This window comes from Nuphar pumila, chromosome 14, assembly GCF_984573655.1.
Source record: "Nuphar pumila chromosome 14, dmNupPumi1.hap1.1, whole genome shotgun sequence".
In the NCBI taxonomy this organism is placed as follows: Eukaryota; Viridiplantae; Streptophyta; class Magnoliopsida; order Nymphaeales; family Nymphaeaceae; genus Nuphar; species Nuphar pumila.
The window spans coordinates 7,332,318-7,345,198 of NC_143262.1; the positions used below are offsets into that span (position 1 = coordinate 7,332,318).

Genomic DNA, 12,881 nt, shown 5'->3' on the forward strand with positions numbered 1-12,881 from the left:
TATTTCTTATGTTTGGTTGCATTCAAATGTGATTTGGAATCTCATGCAAATGAGAAACGGAATGTGATTTGAAATCACATTTGAAGTGAATCTCATGTGTTTCCAAATCACATGGTGGAATATGTGATTTGAGATCATATGACTTCGAATCACATTTGATTCCATCTCATCCAATTCCCAATCACATGAGCTGCAACCAAACATTTACAAAATCTAGCAAATTAACCTTCCTCAACAGTATAGTGGGGACCACGATGCACAAGATTTTATGCTAGAGGATAATCAAGGGTAACATTGTTATGACTATGTCACTAATAATCTTTTCCACCATCTAAAGAGCAACTGTAATTCCAAAATGTACTCACATTATGAAAAGCCTTTTTTATTTCTTCCTTGTTTGCTTCTGTAGACACACCCAGGATCTCATATAAATTTCTCTCTGCCATGCAACGGAAGCCTGAAAACAATCCAATGTCATTATCAACATAATGGAGAACTAATAATAGGAGTAAGAATATCATCAATGACAAAGAATGAAATGCAAACATAAAGGGTAGTATCTAACTGTACACTCATTCCGTAGAGGAAAAAGACAAGCACAAAATTGTCAATCAGAAACAGATCAGTAGAGCTACATACCTGTATCATGAATAGTCCGTCTCAACAACTGCACGTTCAAGGATGGAAGTTTAACAAGCATTCCACAATCATCAATCCTTTGATTGTACAATCCTGCTTACGTGAGTACATATAAGCATTGGAAAATACGAACAAAAGCAAATTAGAGGATACATTAGGTAGCCAAACACATGCTGCAGAAATAACAGAAAACGAGAGACTGCAACCTATAACGTGCGTTCATGCTACAGGAAAAATTCCAGACCAGGGCAAATCGTTTTAAATGCACAACCTTATCCAGAGAACAAGGGATAACCTGGGATATCACATTATCTAGTAGCCCAACCGACCTCACTTTTCTTGGTAAATAGATCCATCAAAATACCTCTTCAGTGCCTATCGTTCTCCACGTTGCTTACGAGAGATACTCTCGTAAAATGCCATTGAATTCCAGTTTTAGATCATGTTCCTTCAGAACCATTATATAGAGACGCAATATGGAGGCCAATTTGGGGTAATCTTGGCAGTAACTAATCCGCGACAACGACCAATACTGCACATATATCTACCGAGGTGTTTGGATACACCAACTTATCCAGAAAAACGGGACTAATTGGGATACTACATTACATCGCCCAATCAAACATCTCAAGTTATCCCAGTTTTCTGGATAAGCAGTTGCAACATCCAGGTTGCAGATCAAAAGCTCCACCAACAAATCAAATTCTCGATCAAAATCGCAAACGCATAGAATTTTAGCAACAGACTTCCTGTTCGAACCGTAAAAGCCAGAGGAAAACAATAGAAAAAAGCAACATAATTCAGATCGAAATCAATCCAAATTTCTCGCTTGACTCGCTTCCTATTTGGAAAATCATGTATCAGAACGAACCGTTACCGCTCGCGTAAACCGTAGCCCGAAATACGCACGGATTATGATCCCACAATCTACGGCGAGCAACTTCCAAACCCTTCACCCTGCATGGCGGCATCTGATGAAGCTGTTGACACTAAAAGAGAGGACCAAAACCAGTCAAGAACCATTTCATCGGAGAAGAAGCACAGAATTGGACCGTAATTACACCATACAAGAGAACATCGGAAAACGAGAGAATCCTTGACCTGATTGAACAGAAGAAGAGATTTGGGCGAGAATCTTAGCGACCCAAATCGACCCATTCCAGATCAATCGACGACTCACCCTCTCGCCGGATCGGAAAGGGATCGCAAAAACCCTAATTCTTTAGAAATCTGTTCCTACGGAGGCGAAACCCTTGTACGGTTTCCCCGATTCTTCGTCTCCTCGATTTGTTTCTCCTGTTTTTTCTTCAGATTTTGATCGGAGTTTTGTGGCGGTAACTTTGGCGAACACGTTTAGTACGCTTGGGTTCTTGAAACTTAAAGGGTGCAAATGGATCGGATATTGGATTGTGATAAGTAAGAATACGAATTATAAGCATAAGCTATAAACCGTAATCCGTATAATATATCTGTTAAAGCGTATTTGAATCCGAATATCATATTGATCCTATCTGTTCCGTTAAAAATATGACGAGAACAGTGTCAAAAATATCGTTTTCTTGAAATCTTCGCCATAGAAAAATCTTGTGATAGTTCGAGAACTGTTAAAAAAAAATTTTTTTGAGAAAATCTGACGGAATTACTGGCATATAAAAATGTGAATAAAATATAAATATTATTAAAATATTAGAGAATACTGTTTTTATGATTAAATGGATCTAACCATTTGTCGAATTCTTGGTTCTTTAAGGAGAGGTGGTTCTAGAACCGTTCAAATTATATGACGACTGAAGCTAGGGATGCAAACTGTAAGAATCCCGAACCGCTAAATACGTGGGGATTTGGATCACCATCGAATCCAGAACAGCTAAAAGTTTCAAAATATCATCCTGGATCCAACCCATTTTTGCATCCTTATCTGAAGCTGATCAGATATTACCACTTCCGTATTAATCTTGAATATCTCAATTTATATGTGGATTTTCGATTTTGGGTTCAAGCTGAGAGACCATTTAACAGATTCATGCCCAAGGTCATTCGTTTCTCATGAGTGCAATCTAATTCATGTTCCATTGCATAGTTGGTGGATTGATTCTGGTGCCATGGTGCACATTGCCAACTCTTTGCAGGCATTTCTGAACAAAAGGGAACCAACAGAGCATGAAAGAAGCATTTTCTCAAGAAATAAGATGTGTCTGCATGTCAAGAGCGTTGGGACCTGCAGATTTGTGTTGGAGTCGTGATTTATATTGGATTTGGTCTATACTTTTTATGTTTCATCTTGTAGTCAGGACCTAATTTCAATTTCAAAACTTGATAAGTTTGACTTTGTATTTAAATTTGAAAATTCTGAATTTATTATTATTAAAAATTCAATGAATATAGGTTCTGCATATATGTGTGATGGTTTGTATCGATTAAGAACCAAACTTCGAATTCAGGAATCTCACTCCATTGAGAACACAATGATTGGCAATAAACGTGGCCTAAAGGATAATCAATCCTATTTGCTTTGGCATCGAAGATTAGGACATATCTCGAAAGAGAGAGTCCAAAGACTCGTGAAAGAGGGAATCCTTGGATCCCTTGATTTTACGAATATAGAGTCATGTATTGACTGCATAAAGGCTAAGCAGTCTAACACATATAAGAAAGATGTCAAATGCAGCAATGGAAAGTTAGAAATAGTGCATACAGATGTCTGAAGCCTTTTTTCACTGTGTTATACGGGTGAAAAATATTTTGTCACGTTTATAGACGATTACTCACGGTATATGTATCTCTACTTATTATCTGAAAAATCAGAAGTCTTTCAGGTTTTTATGAACTTCAAGAAAGAAGTAGAGAAACAAACTGGTGAAGTTATTAAGGTTGTCAGGTCAGATAGAGGTGGCGAATATTATGGTCGTTTCACTGAGATGGGACAAAAGAAATGTCCATTAGTGCGGTTTCTAAAAGAGGAAGACATTGTATCTTAATATATCATGCCTGGTAGTGCTTACCAGAATGGTGTAGCTGAAAGGAGAAACCATACACTTAAAGAAATGGTTCGAGTGATGTTGAATCACTCAAACCTCCATTTGACCTTGTGGGGTGAAGCTCTTAGGACAACAGTGCATATTTTGAATAAGGTTCCTACGAAGGTTGTTCAAAAGACTCCTTACGAGTTATGGACAAGTAGAAAACCTTCTTTATCATATATGCACATATGGGGATGTCCAACAGAAGCTAAATTGTATAACCCACATATAAAAGCTTTTGGTCCTAGGACAACTAGTGGTTTCTTCATTGGTTATCGAGAAAGATCGAAAGACTTTAGGTTTTATTGTTCATCTCATACACCATAGGTAGTGGAAACATATAAAGCAAAATTTCTTGAAAATGGTTTTGTTGGGATAGATGTGTCTCAAAATATTGATTTTGAGGAAATGCAGGATTCAAGTTTCACACCTGCTAAGAATAAAGACTCGATTTTCTTTATCATTGTTCATTCGAGTAATGTAAGAGAAAGTCCAGTCAATGAATATCAATTCCAACTAGATCCAATTGTATATGAGGATATACAACAATAACAGGATACAAAGACTCATTTTGAACCACCTGTAGCACCTGTATGGAGGTCCACCAGAATTAAAAAATCTGCTATCCATCCGGACTATGTGGTGCATTTACAAGAGTAAAATTATTTCATAGACATTGATGAAGATCCCTTCACATTTGCAGAAGCCATTGAAAGTGAAAGATCAACACATTGGATTAATGCCATGAAAGAAGAGCTTGACTCTATTGCAAAGAACCAAGTGTGGGATCTTGTACATCGACCTGATGAAGTTAGACCTGTTGGTTGTAAATGGGTTTATAAAACCAAAACAGACTTTAAAGGTCATGTGAAGAGGTACAAGGCTAGGCTTGTTGCAAAAGGTTTCACACAGATAGAGGGCATTGATTATAATGAAATTTTTTCTCCTGTCTCAACTAAGGAATCATTGAGGATAATCATGACCCTCGTAGCTCATTTTGATTTAGAGCTGCATCAGATGGATATGAAAAACGCTTTCCTGAATGGGGATCTGGATGAGGAGGTATATATGCAACAACCTCTTGGTTTCAGTATAGATGAATCAAATAACTTAGTTTGCAAATTGAATAAGTCAATTTATGGACTTAAACAGGCCTCCCGCAAGTGGTACAAGAAGTTCAATCAGGTAATATTGAACTTTGGATTCACTGAAAACATTGTTGATCAATGTATTTACATTAAGACTAGTGGGAGTAAGTTCATAATTTTGGTTTTATATGTTGACGATATTCTTCTTGCAACTAATGATTTGAGTATTTTACATGAAACAAAAGACTTTATTTCCTCTCATTTCGATATGAAAGACATGGGTGAGGCCACTTATATCTTTTTTGAAATCAATATCCGTCGTAACAGAACTAAGGGTGTCCTTGACCTATCTCAGAAATCCTATATCCTTAAGGTTCTTAAAAGATATGGAATGGTGAATTGTTCTCCTAGTTTGACACATATAGTGAAAGAGGATAAATTTAGCTTAAAAGACTGTCCTTAGGATGATATTGCGAAGGCTCAAATTGATGCACCCACCTAAATATGCCTAGTCGGGTTAGTATATGGTCCAAAAATATTTTTTTGATAGGTAAGGATCAATCCAACTCTTTTCATCCTTCAAGAGCTCTCCCTCCAAAGTGGGGACGGAGTCTGCCAGTGGTGATAGCAAGGATCACAAGAGATAAGACTAGGGATGTCAAGGGTCCGATTTGTCTCACATATCTGACAGAATTCTAATCCATTTGGTCCAGTTCAGTAGAGTAAGACACATCTAATTAACAATCAGATTCAGATTCGGTATGTTGTTTTACATCCCGGTTTGAAGCTGAATCCAAACAGAATCTCAAACTGACAGATATCTGAATCCCACTATGCTTAATCAGATATAGATCAGGTGCTACCCTTCTTCATCAGAATCCGATTCCAAATCCAATTATATATATGACAGTATCTCTAGTAGGTTGGATTCAGTAAAGCCTACATCCGAACCAAATTAGACCCGTTTAATCCTGTATAGGACCAACGTGTCTATTGTGTCAAGATGGTCCTGCAATTATTTTTTCTCACCGTGCACTTGTCCTTCTCATCATGACAGTTCCTTGATGTACTATACCGTATTACTGTATTAATTAAATCCACAAAAAAGGAGAGAGAAAGATAAGATCAAGTTGAGGAGAAGGTAAACCGTCAGTACCTTGGCTCAACACCTACTATGGCTAAATCCAGGCCCTGATCCCTCTAGAGTCCAGACCATCATAGTGACCTGGTCAGGTTTTTGCAGCCACTGATTCTGTCAGTGTAGCTCAGTAGTCCAGTTTATGTGTCTGCATCGGTAGAATTCGATCCTGAGTAATTAAGACACTGTCCAATAAGGAAACAACGATGTCTTAATCAATTTAAGATGTTTTGTACCGAAGGCCGAGCCAGCACGGCTAGGTCTCTGATCTTCGGGTCGGTTTCTCCATGTAAATATAAAAAATAAAGATGTTTTACTCTATAAAAGGGATAGATCCAAGAGGGTTAACAGCGTTGTATTAATGATGTTGGACCAAGAAAAGCCCCATCCCAAACCCAATAAAGATATTGCGACCCAATTACCCACATGCAGCCTGTTTTAATTGCAGCCATACCCATGGAACCTTGGAAGGGCTATTGCTTGGTGCAATTACAATGCCTATGTCAGCATGAAAATGTGGGTTCGAGTCATTTTTACTTTTTTTTAAAATCAAGCTGGGTTTGGCCAGACTCTTACCAGTTATACAACTATACCATTTGGTTTTGAACCTGCAACATTCCAACACAAGGTGACGTGCAACAGCTGCTCCTACCAAACAAGTGGAGCCCCCGTTGGTGTGGGTTCGAGTCTTGAGAGTGGCCACTTCATGCAAAAGGCAAAAGGTTAGGACCGTCATCGATCTGTCCTTTCCCAGAACGGTGATCAAATACAAGAGCCCGCGTCGTTAGGTTTCCCCTTTTTACCCATGAATCCTTCGACCATGGACTACTCTAAGCTTGCATCCTAAGAAAAATTCATGTTTTTTTCAGCATTAAATCAACCTCTGAAAACATTTTATGGACATATTTTCAAAATATCTGCAATATTCATAGCCTTGGCCCACTTTATACACTCATATCCACTGAAGGGCCAAGGGGGGGCCAATGGTAGGAAGGATAAGGTGCAATGTAATGGCATACTTTTAGTGTGCTGCTGCATCTGATCACCCGCCATCTTTGGGATACAGCCTGTCAGCTGTGCGGCACAACAGCAGATGGAGGGTGATCAAGTGCAGTAGCACACCAAACTTGTGCAATCACATTGCACATGATCTGCTCTGGCCCATAGTGACAAACTTTTTTATCGGCAATTTCTCATTTTTTCAAAAACTCGCAAGAAATTGAAAAAAATTCATAAATCTCGCATTTTTTGTCAAAATCTCGGTAATAAAAAAATGAATTAAAAAATCTAAAAATTATTTTTTATAAGAAAATATTAATAAAAATTATTTAAAAATAACAATACACAATTTTTTTGAGATAAATAGCCATTTAAAACATAAATATCGTGTTTAAATCACGGTATTTATGTTTTTTTCATAAATCCCGCGATATTTTGAAAATTTCACGAAAAATTGCTGTTTTAAACTTTCAGGCAATTTCTCGCGATATTATCGCAAGATTTTCGTAAATCTCACGATATTTGTCACACTGCTCTCGCCCAATGGAAGCTGTGAATCGTTTGCAGTTTGGAGCTGGTCCAATATACTCCATGGTCCGTATCCATTTCCTTGCAGGATCCATGTGGAGCTTCCACAAAAGAGTTACATTTGTTAAATGCCCTACACACTAACTAATTGGTGGATGGATATGGAACAATGACTAGGAAACCAGATTCCATAATTTCATTAAAACCGAGAGGTCACCCTCACGCATTGTTTGGTGGAGTTCATTAAAAGGAAGCTTCACTGGTAGTGCACGCTACACATCCTCACACGCGAAGCAGCAGAGGCTCTTGCAAGTGAAAACAAAGTAGGCAAAGCAAAAGGGAACTTGTCTCAATTTTGATAGTAGAAGTTCATGCGAGTAACAAAGGCACTCATCATGAATCATGTGATCTTTATTTAAACCAAAATCCCACAACTTCTTGAATAAATTCCAATGCTCAAAGATCACTATCCTCCTCACAATCCTCATATTTTCCACCCCCTGTCTTCCTTCTCAATTTATTTTGCCTTCAAAATTCCCAAGCACTCAAGTGGCTAGGCAGTACATATGAAGAATTTCTTCTTGCTTATTGCCACCATGATGTTAGTTACTACGATTCTTTGGTTTACAGTGGGAAGTACCACACCCATGATGTGCATTGGTGAGCATGATCTCTGCTTCACGTTTTTGAGCTTGCATTTGCTTTGATTTATGTCATGCATGGTTGGTGCTAACAATTGCATGTAATTGTTGCTAGAAGTCCAAAAAGGCTCAAGTTTCACCTATTTGTAGCCTGGTTTTGCTTTAGTTTATGCTTTGGTCGATGCTAACAATTGTTTGGAATTGTTGATAGAGGTCCCAAAAGGCTTGAAAAGAGGCACCAACTTGGCCTTGGAGGAGCAACATGTGATTGTAAAGGTGAGCAACTCTAGTCCTTTCATTATCCTTTATTTTTTCTTTTTTTCGTTTTGGTATAGTAATTTAGCTATACAGGGAAAGAGAAACCCAGAGCCTGGTAGCAAGTAGATCATAAATCAACCGGCAGGGGGAGAAAACTGTGGCTAGAAACCTTTCCCCCAGGTCCATGCTGGGAAACTACACTAGAGTGAGAGACCTGGCGTGCTAGAAATTCTTTGATGAGCCATGGTCGTTGCTTCAGGATGTGTTTGGAATGCGAGAAAAGTTTTCCTCCTGGGAGAAACTTGATTTTTTCGGTGGACGAAATGTGCACCTTGCCTCTGGTGCGGGAAAAAAGTGCTGTTTGGGGACAGGGTGTTGCATGTTCTCCTCCGAACATGCACTGTTGCTACAGTGCGTGTTGGTGTGTGGGTGGACATATAACCTGCCCCCCTGTTTGAGCTTTTGATATTTACAGGGAGAAACCGCCCACAGGATCATAGGCGTCGTGCTGGCTCTGCCTGCCCTACTATATCACTATCCTGGCAGCGTAAAACTCCATGGGCTTACCCCTTTTATGCAACAAGGATGCCTCCTCTGCGGTTTGAACACATGACCTAGGGTTTGCACCACCTCACGTGCCTGCCCCCTAGCCAAGTGTTTGCAGTCATTGCCACTTATTTTATTCTGCAAGATGTTTTTCGTTTTTCTTGTTAAGGGTTGGTTGCTGATGTTAGGGAGATCTATTATAATTTCCTTCCAATTCAACATGGATAGAGAACATGTTGGTCGACCTTAATGATCTATTTTATATTTTCTAATGTTGGCACCTTTTGTTTTGCATGCATATAGGAGGGGAAAATAGAGAACAAGGCAGATCTGGAGGATCTTGTCACTGGTTCAAGCCTGCCGGACTGCTCGCATGCATGTGGTGCATGTTCCCCATGCAAAAGAGTCACCGTCAGCTTCAAGTGTTCCATCGCGGAGCCTTGCCCCATGGTCTATAGGTGCCTTTGTAAGGGTAGATTTTTTCATGTCCCTTCAAGTTGATAGGATGTACCTCTATCTTAATTACTAATTCTAGTTTTCTCTCGATTTTTTCCCCTTTTCCTTCTGTTTATTCTTCTCTTACTCTTATCTAACATGTAAGGAAACCTTATGTAGTTTTGCTAGTTATTAAACTTAAGAGGATTGGGTATATATATACAGTAGGAAATGCTTTTGGCCTTCAACATATCCCTTTTCTTAGAAAGGCCAGTTCCTAGTAGGGATGGCAGTGGACAGGGGACAACGGCGCCCGCCTCACCCCGTTTGAACCGGGGACGAAGGGCATGAAATGGGGATGGAGGCGGGGATGAAGGTTAAAATCCATCCCCATGCAGGGATGGACTTATGCTTTCCCCCGCCCTGCCCTGTCCCCATCTCAATCCCCGCCCCGTCCCATCCCCAATCCTTCAAGGGATGACTATAGACCAAGGAGAAATGGGTCCCGCCCTGCCTCGCCCCCGTTTGGACCGGGGATGGAGGACATGAAACGGTGGAGGTTAAAATCCATCTCTGGAAGGGATGGAGGTTCGGATTTTGAAACAGGGCGGAGGTGAAAACCTTGTCCCCCACCTCGGCCCCAGTCCACTGCCATCCCTAGTTCCTAGTACTCTAAAATCGTCCAAAGCTGAGCCTGGTTAGGCAGACCCTCACCAGTTATTATTCAACGTACCAGTAGGAATTTTGAACCTGCAACGTCCTACCACAACGAGACGTGCACTGATATTTACTACCGACCACGTGGAGCCCCCGTTGGTGAAAAACCTCCATACTTTTGGACAGAGAATGCTGGGGTTAGGCAGACCCCTACCAGTTAAATAACCATACCATTTGGAGTTCGAAGTTGCAACGTCCCAACACATGGAGACATGCACTAACTGCTTCTGCCAGATAAGTGGAGCCCCTCTTGGTAAAAACCTCCATCCCTGATCCGACGCATTTGCATAATGTGAAACCTCCTTCCACTTCACACAAACACACCCTACGTGGATCAAGGTTTGGACCCCATGTTTTTATCCAACCCTGTCTCAAGCAAAGCACCTGAGGTCTGATCTTCATTCTAAGCTAAAAATTCGGGCTGGGCCAGCCTGGCACATTTAGTGGACTGGCTTGTCTGGGCCATTGATGTGCCAGGATTGGTCAAACCCAGCTCATTGACCAACCAGGTCGGGCCTAGGCCCCGTTCGTGCCGGGTACAAAGCTCATGACCATCCGATACAGACTGTGTCGGCCCGGGTTGTAAGTCATTGTATATTCACAAATTGTTTGGGTTGAGGAATCGTAATGGAAGAGCCTGAATAATGTCCAAGTTTACAAAATTTCCGTTTCTTTTTTTAAGAAATTTCCTTATTTTGCTTGTCATTCTGAAAAGAGACCCATCTTTTTTAGCATAGGACATTTTGAGACCCAAATTGTCACTTATGGCGCGTTTGTGTGTCAAGAAAAGTGGGTTGTTTTTTTCAAAAAACACAGCGATGGTATTGGTTTCTGTGGGGCCCACAGTGATGACACAAACAGTGGAATCTTGCATTTTCGCTGAAAACCCTCAAGTGGCATACCATTTTACACGCAGGAGGTGGGTTTTCTGCGGAAATGGTTCCCGTGGGAGGAGGGGTCCGATTCCATTTCAGAGGCGGTGAAAACTACGGAATGGGATATGCTAACGCCCCCCTTAAACTTTTCAAATATAGCCCCCAGTTAGTTTAACCATGAGTTAATATGATAAAATTAGGGGTGGCAAAATCTGACACGACCTGCCAACACGCTTCTTAGGCGGGTTCGGGTTTGGCTTAAATGGGTTCGTGTTGTAAATGGGTCGACCTGCCTAACCCGTTTATTAAACGGGTCGGGTTCGTGTTAGGGGTATGCCAACCCGGCTGACCCGTTTAATAAATGGGTTAGGCAAGTGGGTCAACCCGTTTACCCGAACCCGACCCACCAACCCGTTTACCCGACCCGCCCACTAACCCACCAACCCGTTTACCCGACTCGACCCGACCCATTTATTAAACAGGTTAACCGTGTCGTGTCGGGTTACCCGTTTAATAAACGGGTCGGGTTCGTGTTGAGGTATGCTGACCCGCCAACCCGCTGACACGACCCGCCAACCCGACCGGATTGCCACCCCTAGATAAATTGATGAAACTGTCCCGGTTGCATAGCAAAATAGGCAAAACGTGTTACACGCCTTTCCAAACCAACGGTTAAAATGATATTTTTTTATAAGGATAAATAGGCCATGAGATGGCTTTGGTCACATGCTCAGTGACAAATATAGCGAGAATTATAAAAATCTCACAATAATATCGCGAGAAATTGCTTGAAAGTTTAAAACTTAATTTCTTGTGAGATTTTCAAAGCATGACAAATATCGTGAGATTTTTATTTTTAAATGTATTTTATCTATAAATTTTTATATTTTAATTTATTTTTTATTGCTGAGATTTTGCAAAAAAATGCAAGATTTATGAAAATTTTCAAAATATCTAGAGTTTTTTAGTGCAGATATTTTGCCGTTTTTAACTTTTGTCACTATGGTCACATGTGAGAAAGTAGAAACTGTGCAAGATTCAAATCCAAAACAATCACTTCGGTGATGGGTGAGAAAACAGAAATTTAAAAAGTAGAAGCTGTAATTGTTGTTCACACTTGTGACCAACTTTCACAAGTTTAAGGTGAAAGAAGGCGAGAAAGCAGAAATTCTGAAAGTAGAAGCTGATATTGTTGCTCACACTTGTGACCAACTTTCACAAGATTCAAGGTGAAAGAAAACAGGTAAAAACAATCATTGAACTTTAAAAGTTTCATTAACGCTGAAAAAACATGGTGTAATCACAGGGCATTGTGCCACAAGCAACTATTTGACAATTTGAGTGCAAAGTTCGTCCACATAAATCTTCAGAGGACAATGGTCTCTTTCTAAAATATCAGGCAAAATGTGAGTCACTAAAAAAAAAATTGCCCCTTTCTTATTTCAAAAGTTGACCAAATTGATCTCTCATTAGGGATGGCACTGGACAGAGGTAGGGGCCGAGGACAAGGTCTCAACCCCTGCCCCGTCTCAAAATTTTTTCCTTCATCACAGTCTTCATTGCCGCACGGGTTTTGATTTTAGCCTTCATCCCGGGTTTATTTTTCATTTCATGTCTTCCATCTTCGGTCCAAATGAGGCGAGGAGAAACCCCATTTTCTCGGTTCTTCCATAGTTGCAGCCTTATGTCGTTAGAGGAAGAAAGGAAGGAGAGGAGAGAAATGAAAGCTCGTGCAACCCGTTAGAGGAAGGAGATGAGATATTCGAGAAAGGGTTTTACGTTAGGGTTATATATATAGTAATTTTATTAACGAGAATCAGAGACGAGACAAAGGCAAGAGTAAGTTCATCCCTGCATGGGTTTTTATTTTAATCCCCCATCTTGGGTTTATTCCCCGTTTCATGTACCCCATCCCCGATCCAAATGAGGCGAGGTGGGGGCGGGGCCCTGTTTCCCCCGGTTCACTGCTATCCCTATCTGTGGTATAGAGGGCCTTC

The 12,881-nt window shown here is 40.4% G+C and overlaps 1 protein-coding gene across 3 annotated transcripts in view; it reads right to left on the bottom strand.

The window, feature by feature from the left end:
* Positions 1–1,990, bottom strand: part of LOC149816216 (chaperone protein dnaJ 1, mitochondrial-like) — a 55,682-nt gene extending 53,692 nt beyond the window's left edge. Inside the window, exons 1-4 of one of the 3 annotated variants that reach the window (XM_089986605.1) lie at positions 1,741–1,990; positions 1,511–1,619; positions 640–732; positions 366–457 (exon numbers count right to left, since the gene is read on the bottom strand). In XM_089986605.1, the coding sequence (XP_089842731.1) occupies positions 366–457; positions 640–732; positions 1,511–1,619; positions 1,741–1,797 (351 nt within the window). In that variant the 5' untranslated portion in view covers positions 1,798–1,990. Of the gene's footprint in view, positions 1–365; positions 458–639; positions 733–1,510; positions 1,629–1,740 lie in introns of all 3 variants that reach the window. The other 2 variants (XM_089986606.1, XM_089986604.1) reach the window with 2 other exon arrangements.
* Between the last annotated feature and the right edge of the window lie 10,891 nt (positions 1,991–12,881).